The sequence below is a fragment of the Rattus rattus genome, chromosome 2 (assembly GCF_011064425.1).
Source record: "Rattus rattus isolate New Zealand chromosome 2, Rrattus_CSIRO_v1, whole genome shotgun sequence".
In the NCBI taxonomy this organism is placed as follows: domain Eukaryota; kingdom Metazoa; phylum Chordata; class Mammalia; order Rodentia; family Muridae; genus Rattus; species Rattus rattus.
In genome coordinates this window covers 111263061-111287026 of record NC_046155.1, presented here as the reverse complement: position 1 = coordinate 111287026, position 23966 = coordinate 111263061, and the positions used below count along the sequence as shown (strand labels likewise).

General features: G+C 43.7%; 1 protein-coding gene across 1 annotated transcript; it reads left to right on the top strand.

Annotated features, from left to right (window-relative positions):
• The first annotated feature begins 10559 nt into the window (after positions 1 to 10559).
• Positions 10560 to 11161, top strand: LOC116894234 (ferritin light chain 1-like). The gene has a single exon (XM_032895940.1). The coding sequence runs from the start codon at positions 10595 to 10597 to the stop codon at positions 11003 to 11005; it is 411 nt and encodes a 136-aa protein (XP_032751831.1). The 5' UTR covers positions 10560 to 10594; the 3' UTR covers positions 11006 to 11161.
• Positions 11162 to 23966: the final 12805 nt, after the last annotated feature.

Genomic DNA, 23966 nt, shown 5'->3' with positions numbered 1-23966 from the left:
CTTCGGTCCCGATTGACTCCGTGGTGGGTCCTCGATAGATAGTCTCTTCTTTGTTATATGGAGTTTGCACTAAGGTGATTTTCCCACCCTCCAGCCCTCTTTACCCGGAATTTAGGGTGTGCTTTTAAAAGTCTTGATATGTTTTGATATTATTTTTCCTTAAATAAACATTCTTGGTCGCCGTCCCTCCCCAGTGATCTGGCTCACGGATAACCTGTTCCCCCAACACGAAGCCAGAGCACTGTCCCTCGCTAAGCCAGAAGTGCAAATCCACGCCCACCCAAACAGCAAGGGCCTCCTGCAGATGGAGGGTGAAGGGCTGCTGAACCGAGAAGGCATTGGGAAGGGAAGGCAGAAAGCGTTGCTATGACGCGACAAAGGCTCACTCGGTTGCTAGGGCCTCAAGGCCCGGCCCTCTAAGAGAATCCGATATCTAGAGAGCTCAGACAGCCACTTCAAAAAGTCATTTTTAAGAAAGGAAAAAACAAACAAAACACCAACAAAAACAAACAAACAAATAAAAACATCTTTGTTCTTTCGCTCTTGCTCAGGGTAACGGGAAGACCTGGCCTTGAAGGTGTTCCATATTGAAATCACTCAGGGCAAATGGTGATAGCAGGAGAGTGCACTTTGCCAACAGTGAAGTCGGATCTGAGTGAGCTAAACCTTGTCAGGTTTTGTTTTGTTTTGTTTTGTTTCCAGGCTCTTCCCTTTGGAACTGGGGGAGGGGGGAGGCCCGCTGGAGAGTGAGGGCAAAGTTCATGCTTTTATTTCTGCTTTCTTTTTCCCCTTCCCTATAGAGAAGAGAATGAGGCAGACCTACTCCTGCCTACTACTTTGGTGTTCTCTTACCTGCTAAGTATGCACGTCAACCTCATCCAGAAACAAGGCTGTCAGTACCACAAAAGTGTCCTGCCTTCCTTCCCCTGCTGTCATTACTCCACCTTAAACTATACATTAGCTTTGACAGTATTTGAACTATTTTAAGACATATAATATTGTTTTATCTGGATCTAGTGTGTGTGTGTGTGTGTGTGTGTGTGTGTGTGTGTGAGAGAGAGAGAGAGAGAGAGAGAGAGAGAGAGAGAGAGAGAGAGTCATTTATGTGGCAGCTATCTGTGTTCATTTGACTTACCTATTTCTGTGTGAACAAAGGACACGTTATCCATTTCCCTGTTGAGGATCATTTGATTCGTTTTCATGTGTGGACATTGGGAATAGTACTACTGAAAGCATCCTCGACCAAGACTCTTGTTTTTTGTAATATCCACTCATCTCTCATGTGTACGGAACTCAAAGCACATTGGTGGGTCATGGAAAAGACGTGGTTGGTTTAAATTTCCACTGTGGTTGCTACTGTGGAGAGCCCGGAGGAGCTGTTAGCGTGTGATGTCATCAGAGGCCAGAGATGTTAAACCACCTGAAAGGAGAGAGAGGTGTTCCACGGCTGCCATTTTTAAACATCTTATCTGATTTACACATAAGTACCAAACCCAAAAAAGGCAGCTTTGCAGCTGAGAATAAAAAGGTTCGATCCATACAGTTGAACCAGGATGCTTGCCCTTGTGCTGCACTGATGATGACCGTTACACAGATAGCATTAGGCCTGGCAGTGGTCATACTTGGGCATCAACACATTGGCACACAGTATCTGTGATGGTTAGTTTTAATTGTGAACTTGAAACAGTGTGGACAATGTGGACTCACTTGGAAAGAGTCCCAATGAGGGATTCACTAGATTAGACTTGCTGTCTGCCTGACTGTGAGGATTGCCTTGATTTTGTTAACTGAGATGGGAACACCCAGCCCACTATGGGTGGCGCTGCGCCAGGGAGAGGAAATCCTAGACCCTGTGTGTGTGGACATGGGGATGAGCACACAGTAACTATGCACGCTTTCATTTCTCTCTGCCCAAACTGCAATGGTTGAAGTGCATGTTAGTCTGTCTTCCCTGATATAATGGGACTATAACCTAGAACTATGAGGTGAAATAAACCCCCTTCACCTCTACGCTGCTTTTTTATCATGGTAGTTTATCACAGCAACAGAATGAAGCTAGAATAACACTTTATATTACTTTTAATATCTCTATCATGCCGGGATACTGTATTCATTTTTTTTAAAGTATGAGTAAGTCAGTTCTACCACTCCTGACCATATACCCAAAGGACTAGCCTAGGCTATACTACATCCCTTCTCAGAAGGAGCTGAGGTGACAAGTATCAATAGCTACAGTGCATGAGAAGCAGAGGCAGAGAATCAGGAGTTCAAGGCCAGCCTGGGCTACACTACACCCTATCTCAAAAGGAACATCAGAAAGAATCCTCTAAAAAAATAAAAATAGGGGCTGGGGATTTAGCTCAGTGGTAGAGCGCTTACCTAGGAAGCGCAAGGCCCTGGGTTCGGTCCCCAGCTCCGAAAAAAAAAAAAAAAAGAACCAAAAAAATAAATAAATAAATAAATAAATAAATAAATATAAAATTGCTTATTTTTAGCCATACTTCATGTACAGCAATATGATTTACCTATTAAATAACACTATGTAGAATGACTTGATATACTTTTAAACATAAAAAAAAAATTGCCCAGTACTGAATGGTCATTCCTAAAAACCATACATACAGGTATCACTATCCAGACTGAGAAGGTTGGATTTATGTGTTTAGGAATATGTACAAAAGCATAGACATATGTAACAAATTAATGGGAAAAGAGGCTATGAATTGGAATAGCAAGGGAAACTATATCAAGGGTTTGGAGAGAAGAAAGAAAAGGGAGAAACAATTTCACTATATTATAATCTCAGAAAAAAGGCATAATTTTTAAACAATTATATAAAATAAAATTAAAAATTTAGGTTGAAAATGTATTTGTGACTACTCACTCCTGATCTGTGTCACACAGTGGTCCACAGAAAGAATAGAAAATCTAACCTTAACAGGAAATTGCGTTGGATTCGTTTGGAATGCAAAAATGGTTCTCGATATTTTGACACACCAAAGGAAATAAATTCTCTCCTCCTTTCTGCCTTGTGCCCTTTCATCTGCACTCTTCCCTTTCTCATCCCCTAATATCATCCTTTCATGGTCTCCTTGTTTGAAGGATCAGCAATAAGCAAAACAATGAACACTCTTGGCTTCCCAGTGAGAGCACGCACAGGGAGCATGGCAGGGACCTCCTGAGGAGAGTTCAGACCCATGAGGGAAAGTGAATGTCTTCTCTTACAGGGTTCAGAATGGCCAGGGAGATCCCATGAGATGATGAGTAGCCCGCAGGATGTGCCTACAATCAGCTTACATCTTTTTCCCAGACATTTGGCCCCTTAGTTGATATGTATCCACCATATGGGATACGCCACTTGTAGCCTCTGTTAGCTTAGGCTGCTTGATAAACTCCCTTTGGGCAAGAGAAAATTGCAGACTCACAGACACCACAGCAGGACGCCTGTCATTTCCTTTACATCAACTGTGAAGGTGGAGAGAGAAAGAAACCGCAAATAACCTAACCCAAACCCAATGGGCTCTAGATTATTCTTACCAGTTCTCACATTTCCTTACTCCCCCTGCCTACTTCATGGCCATCTGTCGGTTCTGCTGACTTCGGTCCCAACAACCTTTAGAGTGGCCAACACCAGACACGGTTGACTAAACTAGCTCCTTGTAAGAGCTTAACTTCCACAATGAACTCCCCATTCGCTACAACAGAGGGGCTCTGCTTCTCAACTGAAGTCTGCTATGGGACTGATAGTTAAAGCTCAAGTATTCGATGACCCATTTTCTTTCAGTTTTATTTTAACTCCAGGAAACATAAGTTAACTCTAATACACTGCAAGTCTCTTTAATAACATATAACAAGTGTCATGTTCAAAGTACAAAGACAGTAGAAAGGGACTCCAAGAAAAAGATGCTAATTTTAAAGGGGGGAGGGGTGGCAAGCAGGAGAAAGAGCCTGGCATGGTGGAACATGCCTTCTGTACAAACATTCAAGAGGCAGAGGCAGGGGGATCTCAATGAGTTTGAGGCCGATTTGCTCTAAAGAGAGAATTCCAGGCCAGCAAGGCTATGTAAGACCCTGCTCCTAAATAATTAAAAATAGACTATATCAAAGAAGAAATAACATCGTCACTATTCTGCACCCTCTGCGGGACAGAAATCACACAATAGGACTTCATTATGTATAATAAATGTGGTCTCAATTAATAATAATATGATAGTGATCCTCATATGTAACACTCTCCACTTACAAAGAGGAGGGAAATCAATATTAATCTCTACACCTGGCCTGCTCCTCCTACATCACATCCATCTTTCCTCTGTCTCTCATATGCTACAGTAAGGAGCCTGGCGTTCAAAGACCTGCGTGTAAGCTTAAAATTAATATAAATGGGGGACTAGATAAATATTGATATTTCTCAACCCAATTTTCCTTTTCCTATACAGTGTTATGACAAAGAATGTTATGAAAGAAACACATACATCCAGATAAAAAGGTATATGGGACAGGGTCCTGAGGGACCTTGTACACTGGAGCTTCTGTCCCCATCAGGGAGTGTGCCATCTGTTACAGCTCAGACGTAAAATGTTCCCACAAACTTACAAATGTGTATATGGTCCTCAGAGAGAGAGAGAGAGAGAGAGAGGGAGACAGAGAGAGAGAGAGAGAGAGACAGAGACAGACAGAGACAGAGACACAGAAACAGAGAGACAGGGTCAGAGACACTAATTAATGGAGTGGGGCCTAGCTATAGAAACTAGCTCACTGGAGCAGGGGTCGGAACTTGAAGTCTGTAGATTGACTCAGCTGAGCTTCCTGTTCCTCTGTCCTTTGGTGGAGAGAATTCACACTGCTGATGGAACAGCCAAGAGCTATGCCTGCTGGCACTTCCCCAACATCACAAACTATATCCTTAAACTATGGCCTAAAATGAGCCTTTCCTCCCCCATTTGCTTCTTCTCATTTTTGTTTTTGTTTTTGTTTGTTTGTTTAATGTATTTATTTAATGCTCTGCTGCCTATACATTCCCCTGCCTGAAGAGGGCATCAGATTCCCTTACAGATGGCTGTGAGCCACCATGTGGCTGCTGGGAATTGAACTCAGGACCTCTGGAAGAGCAGCCAGTGCTCTTAACGGATGAGCCATCTCTCCAGCCCCCTCCCCATTTGCTTCTTGTCAGATAGATGGCCAGAGTAGTGAGAAAACCAACCGCATTGTTCTGGCATGCACATGAGTTTGTTTACCAACCCAAAGGCTTCTTGCACCCTTTCCTCTAGAGGTATTATGGAGGTTTCAGTTCATAAATACGATTGACTAATCATTGGCCATTGGTTTTGAACTCATGTTCTGTCCCTCACCAATACTTTAGCTCACTGATGAATGTGTGGCTAACGAGTGATCAGGAGATAGGAATTAGTTGAGAGAACCAAGCTATGATGGTTGTGTGTTTGAAGCCTACCCTTCCATCCAGCTTTGACCCTCCCCACTTCCCTCCTTCCTAGCTTCTGTTAAGTGGGCATCTTCACTTTGCCATGTGCTGCCTACCGTGATGTATGCCTTATCTCAAACTCAAAGCAATAGAGTCAAGCAATTATGGATGAAAACAATGAACCAAAATAGAAACGTTCTTCTTTATATTGTTGTTCTCCATTATTTTGTCCCAGCAACAGAGATCTGACTAATACAGGCTGGGTATATCAACCAGAGAGTGGATGAACAACAGACACTAATATATCCATACAATGGAGCACTGTCAAGAGCCCTCTTAGAATGAACTACAACAGATAACACCAGTAAACTCCAAAACCATCATGCTGATAGACACAAGATACTAAATATGCCTACTGTGCGATTTTATTTGTCTAAAAATGCCAAATAATTTATAATAAGTCAAGAAACCACCTATTTGACAGAGCCAGGATCATGAGAAAGATGAACTTCAAAGGGGCACAAGAGTATGTCAGAGAGGGGCATATTCTATATCCAAATGAGGGTGGTCTCACAGAATACACAGTTGTTAAGTTACCACAGTTGTGTACTTCAATGAGTCCATTTTATTGTGTATAAAATATACTTCAATAAAGACTTTATTTACAATCATAACTCAGAATTCTGTGGAAGCAAGCACTGATTGGTCACATGTATGAGAAAACTGCCTGTGGCACTGGAAAAAAAAATCAACCAAAGGATTGCGTGTGGGGGTTCAAGGACAGTGTCATCAGGTCATCAAGTAATGTGCCTGTTACCAGCAGTTGGAGGAGAAAATCTCTTATTTCAGGGGAAACTTCACAAAGAAGGAAACTTAACCCTGGATCAAATGCTACTCCAGTTCTCCTCAACAAAGCTAAATATCTATTGCAGGATATTGATCACACTGTGAACTCCAAAATTGTGTTATTTACTAAAAAAAAAAAAAAAAAAAAAAAAAAAAAACCAAAAACCCTGATTCTAGTTGTGGTGTGGCTCAGCCCTTAGCACATACCTTTAATCCCTCTGGTTAGAATATAGACAGACTCTTAGTACACAACTTTAATCCCAAACAATAAATGTAAAGTTAGTTTGTAGAAAGCAGCACCTGTGTTTGAAAGTGATGACTAATTGAGTGGCAGACAAAGTGATGAATTAGAGAAAGATTTGACAGACTAGGATATGCCCAACTCTCATGAGAAGAGAGAGGAAAGAGAAGCTACTTAGAGAGAGCAGTGCAGAAAGACAGGGGGACGAGAGGTAGTTTTTCTGGGACAGATGTACAGAGATTGCAGAGAGAGAACAAGGCTAGACACAGGAGAAGACAGAACAGTCAGAGAATACAAAGAAGCCAGAAGACTAGAACAGATTGCCAAATAACTAACATATGAGGCCAAGCAGAGCATTTCAGGAGAGGCAGAGAAAGACACCAGATTGAATCAGTCAGCTTGGAGAGGAGTTTGAACCAGAACAGCTGAGTTGAGTCAGACATCCAGAACTCAGATTTAGAAAGAGTAAGCTTACTCACCATTACATTTCAGAGGCAGAAAACACTCTAGGCCTAGATAAGATTATACAGAGGCTAGACGCTTCCAGGGCCAGGCCTAAGTTAGCAGACTGAGGCAGTAAGACTCAGAGATGACAAATGCATCAGGCAAATAAAGGATACTATTACAAAGATCAGAACAAGTTCCCTGTTTCCAACTGCCCACACTGCAGTCCAGAAGAATGTTATGTGGTATGGATAGAAATAGAAAAGGATCAAGAGTGGAGCATGAGAAAGTCCTAAAGTCTAACATCTAAGGGAAGGGAACAGGGAAGGAGAACACAGGCTCTACAAGGAGAGAGTAAAACCAATCCATTGTGGGATCAGCAATGGCTCAGAGTGCAGGTCACCAAGACTAACAACCCGACATCAGTCCCCAGGGCCAGTGTGGTAGAGAGAGAGCCAACTCTCACAAGTTCACAGGTTGTCCTGTGGCCTCCAACATATCTCTCTCTCTCTCCCTCTCTCTCTCTCTCTCTCTCTCTCTCTCTCTCCTCTCTCCCTCCCTCCCTCCCTCCTCCTCCCCTCCCCCCTCACACATGCACACGTGCACCATTTTTAAAATGAAAACAGAGTTTGGGTATATAGCTCTATTGGCAAAGTATTATCTTTCATGCATGAGGCCCTGAGTTGGATTTCCAGAGAGGGAAAGAGAGTAAGAGAGGGAGAAGGAGAGGAAAGGGGAGGGGAAGGGAGAGGGAGAAGAAGAGGGGAGGGAGGGAGGAGGGAGAGGGGGGGGGGGAGGGAGGGAGGAGGGAGGGAGGGAGGAGGGAGAGATTTAAGAAATCTTAAATTGTTGAAGTGACTGTTTCTAGACCTGCTAAAATGTTTCTGCTAGGTAGAAGGTCTGGAGGGAGTCGGCTGCACCCTTAGATTCGTGTTCTTCCTGTGACTTGCTGCTTCACCTTAGTGGCTTCCCTTATTTGCATCCCAGGGCTTTCTTTGTCATACCAAGTGTTGTAACCTCCAGGCTGATCCAGTGCTCTGACCCTTCGGACACTCCCCAGTTGATATACCGTAGGTGGCTAATATTCTAGTCAGGACACCGTCTCTGAAATGCTCTCAAAGGAGGGGAAGCAAACAGAACTCTAAAGCTGTACAGTCAGACCTGTCTCCTACTTTCAAACCTAATAAGGAGAAACAGTCAGTCACTATCCAACTTGAGGCCCATGCCTGACACTATCTGGATGGTCAGGACCCAGAGGCTACATAGCCCAGAGACCTAGGATAGAAGCAAACACAACTGACCATAAAATAGAAGTCAATGAAATGATTCCTAATGATATTCTGACACACTCAGAGTCCAGAAAGTAGCACAATCGTCATCAGGCAGGCTTCACCCAGCAACTATGGGAGCAGATGTAAAGATGCACAGCCACACATTAGGCAGAGCTGGGGACCCCTCAGAAGGGGGAGGAGGGGATAATAGGTACCAGATGAGTCAGGACACCACAAAAAAACCCACAGAATCAACTAAGCAGGTCTCATAGGGGCTCACAGAGACTGAAGTGACAATCAGGAGTCTGTATGGGTCTGGCCTAGGTCCTCTGCATAAATGTCATGGTCGTGTAGCTTGGTGTTCCTGAGGGACTTCTGACAGTGGCAGTGACGATTGTCTCTGATGATTTAAAGTGCTCTTAGGACCCTTTTCCCCCTACTGGGTTGCTTTGTCCAGCCTAGGTATGAGGGCATGTGCCTAGTCACATTGTAACTTGTTATTCCATGTTTGATTGATATCTGGGAGGCCTGCTCTTTTCTGAAAGGAAACAGGGAAGGAAGGGTTCTGGAGGAGAGAGGAGAGAGGAGGGAGGGACTGAGAGGTGGGAGGAAGGGGAAACTGTGACAGAGATGTAATACAAGAGAGAAGAATACATAATAAATAAATAATCAGTCTCTAAGTGAGCAAGTGAAGAGCGTGTGAAGTAGGCTATTAAGTGGAGCTTCCGTTCTACAAAGCGAGGGCTTTTCTTATTCTTCTTTAAGACACTCTGAAGTGCTCCATGAGCATCTGCAGTTCCTCCTATATAACATAATACCACTTGCCTTGCAATGAGTCCAATACAGCTGAACAGAGACAATGGATGAGAAAGTAGGGAACTTAGGAGACAAGGGTCGCCCCAGGAAAGCAATGGGAATGCTGGTGTTTATTTTAAGATTTATTTTTGGGCTGGTCATGGTGGCACATGACTTTAATCCCAGTATTAGGGATGCAAAGGCAGGAGGATCTCTCTGAGTTTGAGGCTAGCCTGGTGTACATAGCAAGTTCGGGGACAGCCAGAACTACACAGCTGGAGTTGCAGGTGGCTGAGACACCTGACATAGGTGCTGGGAACCAAGCTTTGGTCCTCAGCAAAAGCAGCAAGAGCTCTTAACCATCTCTCCAGTCCCCAGTGGTGGGGATTATTAGAGAGATAACCAAGGTAGTTATTCCACACAGCCCCTTCCCAAGGTCTGGGCCCTACCTAAGATCTGAAAGCCCGATGAAAGCCAGACAATAAAAGCACCACAATTTAATCTAAATCCATGCATTCTACAGACCTGGAGTGCTTGTCTTCTCTTCCTTTGTTGTTGCTGTTGCTGATGTTCTGAAACGATAATATAACTATACCACCATCACCCTCCACCTCCAACTTTCCCATACACCCCCTACTTGCTTTCTTACAATTCATGGCTTCTTTTTTTTTTCATTGATTCTCCATTTGTTTGTTTGTTGTTTGTTTGCTTGCTTGTTTGTTTGCTTGCTTGCTTGTTGTTTTCTAGACAAGGTCTCTCTGTGAAGTCCTGGCTGTTCTGAAACTCACTCTAGGGTCCAGAGTGAACTCCAGAGATCTGTCTACCTTTGCCTCTTGAGTGTTGGAATTAAAGGAGTGAGCCACCACCATCTGGGATTCTTTCTTACATTGGAGTTCTCGTTCCAACCTTTATCCCACCTTTGTCTCGGATATTATTAGGAACCTTCCTCTGCCCATCTGTACAGCTGGGTTCATTAACCCTCTTCGCGACTTGAATTTCTTCAGTGTTTCTTGAATGTCTAGTTAAGCAAGCTTGCTAAGTGCGCTGACCACTTTACCAGGATCCCTGCATACGCTCCCTCTGTAAGCCACCACCTGGTGGTGAACCAACGTAACTACGTCTGGATTGCCTAATTTGTACTCAACCTCCTAAAATCCTATTTAGTCATAGCGGTTCCCAACCTGGGAGCCACGACCCCCACAGGGGCCGCATATCAGACATTTACATTATGATTCATAACAGTAGCAAAATTACAGTTATGAAGCAGCAACGAAATAATTTTATGGTTGTGGGTCACCACACCATGAGGAACTGTATTAAAGAGTCACAGCAGCACTAGGAAGGTTGAAAACCATAGTTAAGAGGGGGAAAAGCCGGCAGCTCTTTGGAGATCCCGAGGATCTGTATCTTCAACAGTGTTTGCACGGAACAGACCCGGGGACTCCCACTTTATTCACTTCCAGCCGCCTTACAAGTCTCTCCAGTCGCAGCCTCCGGGACCATCTCCTTGCTGTCTTCGGCTCCTAGGACCAGCCGGCCAGGTCTTCCCGGTTAGCTCCATACTCCGGATCAGCCATGACCTCTCAGATTCGTCAGAATTATTCCACCGAAGTGGAAGCTGCCGTGAACCGCCTGGTCAACTTGCACCTGCGGGCCTCCTACACCTACCTCTCTCTGGGCTTCTTTTTTGATCGGGATGACGTGGCTTTGGAAGGCGTAGGCCACTTCTGCGAATTGGCCGAGGAGAAGAACCTGAACCAGGCCCTCTTGGATCTGCACGCCCTGGGCTCTGCCCGCATGGACCCTCACCTCTGTGACTTCTTGGAAAGCCACTTCCTGGATAAGGAGGTGAAGCTCATCAAGAAGATGGGCAACCACCTGACCAACCTCCGTAGGGTGGCAGGGCCACAACCAGCGCAGACTGGCGTGGCCCAGGCATCTCTGGGCGAGTATCTCTTTGAGTGCCTCACTCTGAAGCACGACTAGGCCTCTGTGCCTTCCAAGGGGCTCCCTCCTCTGCTCTGCACCGACCGCCTCAGCACCTCCACCCGAATGAACCTCTAAAGCCACTAGGCAGCTTTGTAACCGCCCTGGAGCCTCTCCCAGGTCTCAGACCAAGTGAAAATAAAGCTTTTGAAAAAGAAAAAAAAAAAAAAAGAGGGGGAAAAGCCGCCGTGGTCTGCATGAGTGTGTTTAGTGAGGCCAAGCAGTCTTCTCTCAACTATTTTCTTTCACCCTCCCCCTCCTCTCGTTTCCTCGCATCCTAAATCTTCCATCCCCCCCCCCTTTTTTTTAGTTGGTTGACGGTAGAAATACACTGGCGTGCATTTGCAGTGTTCTGGCTCCTTAAGAACACCCAGATGTCCTTTTGGAACTCACACATCCGTGTTATGCACAGTCTAGTGGGACAAATTTCTCAGTGATCACACTGTGTTTCAGAAGCTGAAGCGAACAGTCCTTACCCTCCCTGACTCAGCAGGACCACAGGCCAGGTACGCAACCAAAGCTCACACGAGAAGGTGATTCAGAGGTTCAGACACAGACAGCAGAAGACTCTGGAAGGCAGACATGCAGAGATGGCACACTTCCCTCTCTAGCAATCGAATTGTCAAGGCTCATACGGCCCACCTTTCCTTCCATTCCTACCTCTCTGACCCTTGCAGCTTCTCCCACTAGGTAGCGTCCCCGACAGACTTCCAATAACTCCCTCAAATTAACTCACTCCAACATCTGTGACCTTGTTGCTTACGAATTTATAAAAAGAACTAAATGTCAGACTATTGTAGAGCTATCAACAGAGGCAGGCTATCCACTCTCCCACATCGCAATCAGATTAAAGAGGCCTATTTTAAATCCGAGCTTAAGTTACCCACGTGGCTCCAGCAGAACTACATGCTGTTAACATGATGATCCTTCGAAAACCAGAGGAAGAACAAATGCCAGTGGGAAGATTAGACAGACTTGCCTAATGCAGATTAGATCGTGTGGTTCTGAGAGAGAAATTAATCCACCTTACAGCACGGCAAACCTTTTACTTTAAGAGAAAAGCAGCCGCAGGTAGAAAGGACTCCTCAGCTTGTCCCTGCTCTCCCCCACCCCCAATCCCCATAAAGATCCTCCCTCCCCAGAGGAGCATATAGATACAACACAGGGGGCGGGGGGGGGGCGTGCATGCACACATCCAGTGGGAATGTCCAGCAAGAGTTTATGAGATACAAAGGGGCTGAAACTGTATCTGGTGCCGAGGAGTGGTTTTCGTAAAGAGAACAGAAGCAAGATTTGTTCTTGAGATGTCTGGTGCCCGACAGCTTAGGCATGCAGTCCTACCTGGCTCTCAGGCAAGGTGAGGGAGAGATCAGTTAATGCCAAATGCTGCTCTCCACCTTGGACACCAAGTGGCTCGGGAGAATTCAGCTGACGCATTAGTGAGGAGCAGCTCTGGTTCTAGTAAGGACTACCGAATACCTCAAGAAAAGAACCTGCAGCTGAGGTACGGCTCAGAGAGTGAGGAGCACTGCCTGTACAAGCATGAGAAGCAGAATTCAGGTCCCTAGCGAGAGACCTTACTGGGGAATAAGAAAGAGAATGATAGAGCAGGATACCCAACATTACTGGGAAAATTAAGATTCCCTTTTTGTGTTCTAAGTCTTGATTAACTGAGTGACTGGTTGATTTGTTTATTTATATGTCTGTGAGTACAGGAGTGCTCTAGCTACATGTACCCCTGCATGCCAGAAGAGGGCATCAAATCACATTATAGAAAGTTGGGGTTGTTGGGAATTGAACTCAGGACCTCTGGAAGAGCAGCCAATGCCCTTAACCACTGAGCCATCTCTCCAGCCCCTAGTTTCTAGTCTTGTTAATAAAAGAATTCGGAAACAGACTCAAAAGAGTCTAGTCTAAAAGGAAAGAGCAGACAAACCGTTAATCTCAATGGTTTCCAGGAGAGATGGAGAAGAGAAAGCTACGTCCTTTGAACTAAGGTCTTACAAAGGCACGTCTTAGCAATGCAGGTCTGCAGACAGGCACATGACAAACCAAAGGACTGGGGAGCTCAAAGGACACTGAGAACGTCCCAACTGCTAGGGAAAGCAAGCCTGGGATCTGGGCAATATCTGAAAGAAGAGAGACAGAGGGGAAAGTTAGGCTTTCCTGAGTTTGGACTCAGAAAGTGGACAGGCTCTTTTCAGTGTCTTCACAGAGAGACTTCTGGGAAGGATAATTATGGTATGTCATTAGGAAGACAATTAGTATTCTGAGATTTTTTTAATTTTATTTTTCTTGGATATTTTATGTATTTACATTTCAAATAATATCCCTTTTCCCCCCTCCCTTACCCCTTACTCATCCCCCTGCTTCTATGAAGACGCTCCCACTTCCACCTACCTACTCCTATCTCAATGCTCTCTGGCTTTCCCCTACACAGTACCAAGGGCCTCTCTTCCTATTGATGCCAGACAACGCCATCCTCCGCTACATATGCCGCTGGCGCCAAGGGTCCCTTTGAGATTTTGAACACTTTCACAGCTAAATCAACTTTCCCAGGGGGTAGACTCCAGGCCATGTGATTGACAGGCCCAACTGGATTAACTCTTAAGAAACAAGGCAACAATATGTAATGTTTTAATCTTTGGAACAGATCAGAAAGTCATGCTTTTACCCAAGATCAGAGACAGCCCATTTTTGTGACTAGGAAGCCTAAGGAATAACAAAATTGATGTTTATCTTTTTAGTGTTACCAGGGAAATAGGAGGTAAGGTCCAAAGCTGACCACAAGGGACCAGTTTATCCTCAATGGCCCTATGTCCCTCTCTTTTTTTTTTAAAGATTTGTTTGTTTATTTATTTATTATAAGTAGCTATCTTCAGACACTCCAGAAAAGGATATTAGATCCCATACAGATGTTTGTGAGCCACCATGTGGTTGCTGGGAATTGAACTCCGGAACTCTGGAAGAGCAGTCAGTGCTCTTAACCACTGAGCCATCTCTCCAGCCTGCCCTCTCATGACCCCTGTTTAATTCTCTACTCAAATCCTCCTGACTCTTCCTTCTCAGTGGCAGGGTCACAAACAGATGCTACCACACCTGGTGTCATTCTTTCATTTCCTTTTGCTGTCTTGGCGAAAGCGTCTTCCAAGGAAAAGCATGTATTTAAGCTCAGTTTATGGTGCAGTCCGTCATGGCAGGGAAGCCAAGGCAGGAGCTTGAAGCAGTTGCTCTCATGGCTGGCAGAGAAGAGAGCAATGAATTCGTGATTCTGCTCAGCTCCCTTTGTCTGCTTACACAGTCCAGGAAATGGTACTACCCACAGTGGGAAGCTTTTCCCACCTCAGTCAAGCCAACAAGATAATCCCTTCAGACACACCCAAATGCCCACCTCCTAGGTGCTTCTAGACCCTGTCACATTAACAGCAGTGACATCCTAATTTTCACTTGGGTGCTAGGAATCAAACTCAGGTTCTTATGCTTGCCTGGCAAGCCCTTCCTAGACAGAGCCGTATCCCCAGCCACAGAATTAAAACTTGAAAAACTAGAGGGCCAATGGTGGCCCTCTTTAATCCCAGCACTCAGGAAGTAGAGGCAGGAGGATATCTGTGGAGCCAGAACTACATAAAAAGAATAATTAAAAACTTGAAAAGATAATATCTCTCACAAAGAGTTTACAAATGATATTTCGTGTGGTCCCAAAGGAACTTGTCCGCACTTTTAGCATCATATACTCATTATATCAACATCTGTTTTCCATATTACAGGAGGTAACAAGGGAAAACTGTCTCTTATTTATTTCCTCATCTTTGTCTCCACATCGCCGTACCACAAATCTGGGATATTAAACATAATCAAATGCATATGCACTTCTTTCAATGAAAGGGACAGATGCTCTAATATTGTGTAAATGTAAACATCACATAAGATTTTGAGTTCTTACTATAATCCTTTGAACTTTTTTTTATCATTCCATCATTTTTAGTTTACTCTCCAGGCCTTGTTTCAGAACCACCCCCATGAAACTTTGTGGCCACCCCTTCCTAGGGGTCCCTTAGCAACATCCCCAGCACTGCTCCTCACAAATGTAGCATGTCTAGTTTACAGCATTGGCAGGACTGCTCTAATACGGTTCTCAGGACTCTCAAAAGGGAAGATTTCCATTAGCTACTCTCTCTCTCTCTCTCTCTCTCTCTCTCTCTCTCTCTCTCTCTCTCTAAAACCCTATTCATTTGTTTTTCCTTCCTCTCTCGGTTCCTCTACCCTTCACTTCTGTCCATGCACACCCCAGGTCTGCCATCAATTATGAAAGTGAGCCTTTATCCTCGGGCCTCCCGCTGCATACAGAAAAGCAGTTACCTGAAGACCCCAGCAGTTTTTCCGCCTTGACTTCTCACTGAGTTCTCCAAGAACTACTTAACCATGAGCAAGCAGCTGCTTATACTGTCCCCCCTTCCTGGTCTTGACATGTACGTGTTCGTATAACCTAAAGAATGAAGCCGACAAGCCAATAGACCCTAGTGAAACTCCAATAAAAGCCGAGTGGATAAACAACACTTCTGACATTACAAATAGTAACTTTTGGCCACAGATCTATTTTTGTATTTTTAATTAGAAAACACACAGACACAAATTTAAGATCTTAACCCTTCTAAGAATAAATACAAAGGTATTAGGTTTATTTACATTGTTTCCAGCCAATACCCAAAACTTTCTTCTGAAAAACTGAACCTTCCTCCATACCCCTCCCCCTAACACACACCTGGATAACTACCGATTCCCTTCTGTTCCTGTGATTGATGCTAGGTACTTCAGGGAAGTGGAACCATTTGTTCTTTGTTTCGTAACTGGCCAGTGTCATTCATGGTGCAGCACATGTGGAAATCCTTCTTCTCGTGGCTCTGTAATCACACCTTGTGAGATTATCCATCTGCTTATCCATCCATCTGTGCTGCAAACAAACATCCCCCATTGCTGAAGACTTTGCCCAGGTCTCTCAGTCCTCTCACACACAGGTCATTTCGATTTTTCTCTTTCAAAAAGACTGTTTAAAGGGCAACGTTAGGTTCATAATAAAACTAAACAGAAAGTATAAAAACTTCCCCCTCAACTCCCAGCCACCCAGCCACCCAGGGCAACCCCACCTAATGCTTCTTACTCCAACATCCTACAGCACAGTGGTGTGCGTGCGTATGTATGTATGTATGTATGAATGTGTGTGTGTGTGTGTGTGTGTGTGTGTGTGTGTGTGTGTGTGTGGAGTTTATTAGGAAGATGCTCTTGGATGGATGAATTCATGGGACCCCAAAAACAGAAGCCAGGGAAGTCCATGGGAAAGAGGGAATGGGGATAGGGAAGGGAGAAAGAAAGAAAGGCACATGGGAGAGAGAGCCAATGGTGCCTTTTTATTACTGGCAAACCCACATTGTCCATAGTCTATAATAGGGTTCACTCTTAGTGTTTGGTATTTGGACAAATGCACAATGATGTGTTCATCCATGTGATAAACATCGCTAATCTGAAACCCCCCAAATCTAAGGCTTTTGAGAGCTAGTCACAGCCCAAGTCTAAGGTTTTTGAGAGCCAGTCACAGCCCAAGTCTAAGGCTTTTGAGAGCCAGTCACAGCCCAAGTCTAAGATTTTCTAACACTTTGGATTTCAGATGTTCATACTAAAGGCAGCTAACTAGCAAGGTCTATGAAATAACTTTAAAATAAAAATAAATCCTTAATCCGAGACACTTTTGGTCCTAAGCATGTCAAACAGGGATAGTCTAACGGTACTGTGTATATAGGAATTTTGATGCTCTAAAATCATCTCCTCTACCTGTGCATTCCTTTCACACCCCACTCGGCAAACTTTGTCTTACCAGTTTTCCCTTATCTAGAATGTCACATCATACATAGTCCCTTTAGATTAGCGTCTGTCACTTAGTTGCATGTATTTAAGGTTCCTTTTCTTAGGTTGATAGCTCATTTTCTTAAGCGATGAATAGTATTTATTCATCCTAAATGTTTAAGTATATTTGGTTTCGTGAAAAGCTCCGAATTCTCTTCCGGAGAAGCTTGACTGTTTTGCATTGCCAACAAGAGCTGCTGGTGCTCTATGTCGTCACCTGCACTTGGCCATGCTACTCTAGACATGGGGCATTTAACAGGACGCAGCAGTATCTCAGCATCGTTCCAGCTTGCAGTTCTAGAACACGATGCGGACCAGCCTTTGATGTGTATGTTTAGCATCTGCACATGCGTTTTGGAGAGGTGTCTGTCATGTTAGGTCTTTAGCTACTTTAATTTTAAAATCAATCTTTTCAATAATGAGAAATATCAGAAATATAAAAAAGAATTGACGGTGGTTAACAGGATGGTAATAAATACTAGCAGGGCTGATGTAGCTGGGTGCTTGAGTGCTTGTGTGTGCAGTGCAGGGTTAGGGCAAGTGGCTAGGCCTCCACCGTGAGCTACATCTTTTGACAAGCATCCTCTCCGGATGAAAAGGCCTCCCTCCCATCTGTATTAGCTAATTTTCTATTGCTGGGATAAAACACCATGACCAGGGGAACTACAGAAGAGGGAGTTTATTTGGGCATACAACTCCAGAGGCACGAGTCTGTCATGGCAGTGGGAATGGGCAGAAACAGCTGAGAGCGAAGTGAGAAGGATAAACAGTTCTTAAAACCTCAGAGAGGTTGCTCCAGTCATGACAGCAAGGTGCACCAGCTTTGAACACTATTCAGAGGCAGACAAGCCTTGGTGAATTTTGGGCGACCCTGTTCCCCTAGCAGCCACTCAGGATGGGACAACATCCCTCTGATTAAATCACAACATCTCTGTGATTGGTACAGTAAGAGCCGCTGTCTGGTCTTCTATGAGGCCTATGACTGGCCTGTTATAGAAGACCTGAGAAAGATGAAAATTGCTCTGTGTAGCAGCCTATGTAACCTGTGCACAGCATGGCATACTCCCTATCAGGCTTTTTTTTTTTTAATTGGTTATTTTTTATTTACATTTCAAATATTATCCCCTTTCCCAATTTCCCATCCATATACCCCCTATCCCATCCCCCTTACCCCTGCTTCTGTGAGGGTGTTCACCCACCCACCCCTTCCCACCTCCCCAACCTGACATTCCCTTACACTGAGGGGTCAAGCCTTGGCAGGACCAACAGCTTCTCCTCCCATTGGTGCCCAACAAGGCCATCCTCTGCTACATAGGCTACTGGAGCCATGGGTCTGTCCATGTGTACTCTTTGGATGATGGTTTATTCCCTGGGAGCTCTGGTTGGTTGGTATTGTTGTTCTTATGGGGGTGCAAACCCCTTCAGCTCCTTCAATCCTTTCTCTAACTCCTCCAGTGGGGACCCCATTCTCAGTTCAATGGTTGGATGCAAGCGTCTGCCTCTATATTTGTCAGACTCTGTCTGGGTTTGTTGGCTGTATGTATATGGGCTGGATCCCCAGGTGGGACAGTCATGGCCTTTCCTTCAGTCTCTGCTCCAAACTTTATCTTTGTATTTCCTCCTATGAATAATTTTGTTCACCCTTCTAAGAAGGACTGAAGCATCTGAACTTTGGTTGTCCTTCTTCTTGAGCTTCATGTAGTCTGTGGATTGTATCTTGGGTAATCCAAGATTTGGGGCTAATATCCACTTATCAGTGAGTGCATATCATGTGTGTTTTTTGTGATGTTGTAACCTCACTCAGGATGATATTTTCTAGTTCCATCCATTTGTCTATGAATTTCATAAAGTCATTGTTTTTGATAGCTGAGTAATACTCCATTGTGTAGATATACCAAATTTTCTGTATCTATTTCTCTGTTGAGGGACATCTGGGTTCTTTCTAGCTTCTGGCTATTATAAATAAGGCTGCTATGAACATAATGGAGCATGTGTCCTTGTTATATGTTGGAGCATCTTTTGGGTATATGCCCAGGACTTCTCAGGTTAGTCTACAGAAAACTCACTCTGGCCTATTATCCTTGGTATTCCAATATCAGGCCCAAATAAAGGGCATCTTCCACATGATCTTGTATTAACCCCTTGTGGTCTTTATCACCATAGTGGTTTAAACTGATTGCACAAAGAACAGAAGAGCTCCTGGTTTTAGCCCCAGGCCTACCCAAGCAGCTACAAGAAGGTAAGTTTCTCAGGACCAGTGGCAGAAATTAGACAGCTAAAATTACAGAAGGTGCTACAAAGATCCAAAGGTGAGACCCACAAGTGCCAATCACTAGATGTCCTGACAGCCACCAAGGCTTAAGAGCTGAAGAGTCTGACATCCAAAGTGTGGGAGCTTTAACACTAAAGCTCAAAGCCCAGAGCGGTAAGTCTCTGCCTGTGCATCAAGAGCTGCTTGCATTTGAAGATTGGAACAATAATCATTTGTTTCTTGGGTCCATGAGCCACAGCCTCTGGCCAGTGTTTAGTCTGAATATCTAGAGCTATAAGCCTCTGGCTTTCAAGACCTAAAGCCTCAAGTCTCTAGTTCCCAGATCCTTGAACTGTAAGTTTCTGGGTTTTTAGCTTAGCCTATAAGCATCACACATAAGTTCAGGCTATTCCTCATCTATTCCCAGTTTCTACCTCAACAGGTGAAGAACAACCCTTGGTGTTGCTAGAATTCCTTCCCTGGGAAGACCTAACTGTCTACCTCTCTTCTGAAGGCCCCAGTGTTAAACCAAGGCATAATTCCACCAGAGTCCACTCTGGAAAAATTAACAGGTCCATTAGACTTACTTGTATAGCAAAGGGGGTAGGGCTTGTGTACAGAAGAGTAGGTGGCCCTAAAGCAATTACACTGGAAGATCCACACTCAGCTGAGATTAACAATTCCCCAATGGCTACATAGATAGAGCATCCTCTCTAGTCTTTCCCAACCTATATACTTCTAGCTCCTCCCTGAGGCCAACTTCAAGAGCCTGGTTGGGAGGAGTAGCTGGTACTCTGTATTATGACTCTCCCCAGCCTTCCTTCTATGAGGCCAGTTGTCAATGAGCCCAGTTATGGTGAATATTTATAAGCAGAACTCAGGAAGATGGTGGCAGTTTGGCTCAGGAGACAGCCCAGTACAATATCCAGATGTTGTTTGTGACAATAGTAATAAATCCAGCTTGCTTATTGCTTTGGGAAGAAGTTATCCACTTTCCACTGCCATCTTGCATGTGAAAAACCTGATTGACTGTCTTCATCAAGATATTGGCTACTGGAGCATTCCTAAGAATGCTGGCTTAAACTCTGCTGGGATTGGTTGTCTGCCATCTGGAAAAGATACCTGTCATTAAGTTGAAAGCACAGTCCCAAAGACTGTCACCATGGAGCTTTACTGCCAGGCTAGTTGTTGAGCAGCATCTGGTAAGCTATTGTCCTTGCTGGGAACTTGTCTCTTCTAGGAGGCTGTTCCTAAGGGAGGCCATTACAGGAAACAGTGCTGTTTGTTTGTGGCTTAGAGTGGATGCGGTTGTTGTTTGTGTGTGTGTGTGTGTGTGTGTGTGTGTGTGTGTGTGTGTGTTGTTGTTGTTGTTGTTGTTTAAGCAGGAAAGTGGAAGCTACTAGTCCCACTATTGAAATACAAAACAATTTACAGAATTGTAATGATTACTACATTATTGACAGTGAACACTCTCATGTGTCCCATAACTTTATCAGTGTGTGTGTATAAGATGGGGAGGGAGGTTGTATGCGTGCCTCAAATGACGACTTTGTGGAGTTGGTTCAGGGCTCAAACGCAGGTTGGCAAGATTACGTAGGAAGTGCCTCTCACGCAGAGCCATCCCACTGACTCTAGGTTTTTTTTTTTTTTTTTTTTTTTTTTTTTTTTAAGCTGGGTATTGAAGTCAGGGATCATAAAGTTGTTTTGGAATACCTAAAATCTAAAAAATGCCAAGCAAACTTTTAAGTCTTCTATATCTTTTCATCAACAAGATGAAGTTCATCCATAAAACACATCTATCCAGTATTATCCCGGAATTTGGAGAACACAAGATTAGTCAACTTAAGAAAAACTTAAGATGTCTGAAGGGCCAAAGGACAGTTTCAGTTAACATCTGCATCCAGCACACTAGAAAAGTCAAGAGCTATTGAACATCTCATCTCAGAGATTAATTTTAAAAATTGTGTTCAAGCTGCTAGCCCTTGGGAGGCAGAGGCATGTAGATCTCTGTTGAGTTCAAGACCAGCTTAGTGTACACAGTGAATTTCAGGACAGCCAGAACTACACACTGAGACCCTGTCTCAGAGGGAAAGATTTCTTTTACTAAAAAAAAAAAAAAAAATAGGTATTTTTAAATGTTTGCTAGCCATTTGAAATAATGAGATAAATTTTTGGTATGCTCATAGCTGATGACATAGATACCAATATGGACAGGTATCATCCATCCTAGAATAAGGCTGTGTTAACTTCTGCTACTGGAACAAAACAATCAACTTTTTTTAAAAAAGATTTATTTATTATAAGTACACTGTAGCTGTCTTCAAACACACCAGAAGAGGGCATGAGATCCCGTTACAGGTGGTTGTGAGCCACCATGTGGTTGCTGGGAATTGAACTCAGGACCTCTGGAAGAGCAGTCAGTGCTCTTGGTTAGTGGTTAACACTGAGCCCCGTCTCCAGCCCACAATCAACTTTTAAAAAGGAAGATTATTTTGGTTCAGCTTCCAAGGCTTCAGTATACGGTGGCTTGGCCCTGTTGCTTTGAAGGCCGAAGAAAGCTGTATCATCGTGGAACACATGGCGAAAGTTAGCTCACCTCATGACGGCCAAGTAGCAGGAAGTCTCACTACCCTCTTCGAGGCTATGCCCCAAAGGATCCTGGGGCCGTCCACTAGGCTCCACTTCCCACAACACTACAGGTACTGACTCAGTCTTTAAGTATCCAGGCTATTGGAGAACATTTAAGATCCTGCAAACGCTGTTCTGGATTTCAGTCTCTAATTGCAGTTGCTCCTTGTTCTCATAGTTACAATACTTTGAGAAGAAAAGAAAAAGTTAAAATCATCAAGAAATCTTTTATTTCTGTAGCTTCTATATTTTTCCATGATTTTCATGTACATATTTATTTCAACATTGGCCTTAGTTTTTAAAAAGCTTTAAGACATAATCTACATACACAATTTCCCATTTAAAGAATACAGTGCTTTTAGTTTACTCAAAGCTGTGTCAGCAATATCAACGGTCTGACTTTAGAGCATTGTTTTCTGTTTTATAACTTTTATCTTTTTTTATTCTGGAATACTTCCATCCTCCCCCAAAGCAGCCTCACTTCCAGTAACAGTTAATCCTATCCTGTAACCCACAATGGCCTTAAGCAACCACTGATCTTTCTCCAGATTTGCCTTTTCTAGATATTTTATGCAAATTAAATCAGTATGTAGTCTTTTAGTATTGATTTCCTTCACTTACCATGTTTTCAATATTTTCCATGCCATAACTATGTATAATTCATTTTTTTAAATATATATGTGAATACACTGTCACTGTCTTCAAACATGTCAGAACAGGGCATCGGATCCCATTACAGATGGTTGTGAGCCATCCCAGATCCCATTACAGGTGGCTGGGAATTGAACTCAGGACCTCTGGAAGAGCAGTCAGTGCTCTTAACCTCTGAGTCACATCTCCAGCCCTAATTCACTCTTTTCTACTGCAAATAAAATATGGCATTATGGGAACAAAGGACACCATATCCAGTCTCAGCTGATGGACAACCGTGTTGTTTCCGTCTTTGTAGGCTACTAAAATAATGTTATCGACATCTATGTTCTATTTTTATGAGAATGTCTTTCCTTTTTAAAAAGATCATTTTAAATTATGTGTGTGTGTGTGCCTACAGAGGAGGCCAGAGGTGCCAGGCCCCCTGAAGCTGGAGTTAAAGGTGACACTGAGCCACCAACATGGGTGCTGCGAATGAACTTGAGTCCTCTGCAAGAACAGTCTGAGCTTTTAACACCCAGCTTTCTCTCCAGTCCACTAACATCATCCCCCTTGTACTTCCTTAGCCATCTGGGACTACTCTAAATAAGTACACAGACTAAAAGGCCAAAAATAAGTGATACTAACGTTCCCATTATTTTATGTACCATTAGAAATTACATACTCTTAGAGACAGGATGAGGGGTGTCAGAGGGCAGACCAGGATGGGTATGAAGTCTGGGCTGTTAAAAAGGTTTAAAATATAAAAATAAAATAAAAAGAAATTATTTATCTCAAAGCCAGGTTTATACATGCATCCTATACAAAAATCCATCTTGTGTATATAGAGTAATTTTTTAAAACTTTTTTCTCTTCTTTTTTCCCTGGAATAACTATGCATGTCCAACATGCCAGGAGTATATGCCATATCTGAGAGTTCTTGGAAATGAAAACTCATTTGTTCATGCTATGCCAAATGCTATTGCAAGAGCAAGAATAACTCAACGAGAAAAGGTCATCCAAAATTTAACTCTCACCATCTGCTCAGGAAGCCAAACGAACTAGTTTAAATGTACTGACCCAGAACTGTCATAGACAATTACAGTCTTATGTCCTCTTACCAAACCAAGGGACAGTCTGTGTTAAATAACTTGTACCTCTACCTACCAAATCACTGACTAGGCAGAACAGATTTTTTTTTTTCTTTTTTTCGGAGCTGGGGACCGAACCCAGGGCCTTGTACTTGCTAGGTAAGCGCTCTACCACTGAGCTAAATCCCCAACCCCAGAACAGATATTTTTAAGATTATTCATTTCTGTCTTATGTATATGGATGCTTTGCCTGCACATATGTCTGTGCACAACATGCATGTCTGGTATCCTTGGGGAACAGAAAGTATCAGGCTCTCTGTTGCTAGAATTACAGATGATTGTGGGCCACTCTGTGTGCTGGGAACCAAACCCAGGTCCCCTGAAAGAACAGCCAAGTGCTCTTAACCACTGAACCATCTCTCCAGCCCCAGAACAGACTCTGACTAGGTAAGAAGTAGTACAT

Bases quoted from the DNA above. Each gene is read 5' to 3' on its own strand.
- LOC116894234 (XM_032895940.1), top strand. From the start codon at position 10,595: ATGACCTCTCAGATTCGTCAGAATTATTCCACCGAAGTGGAAGCTGCC.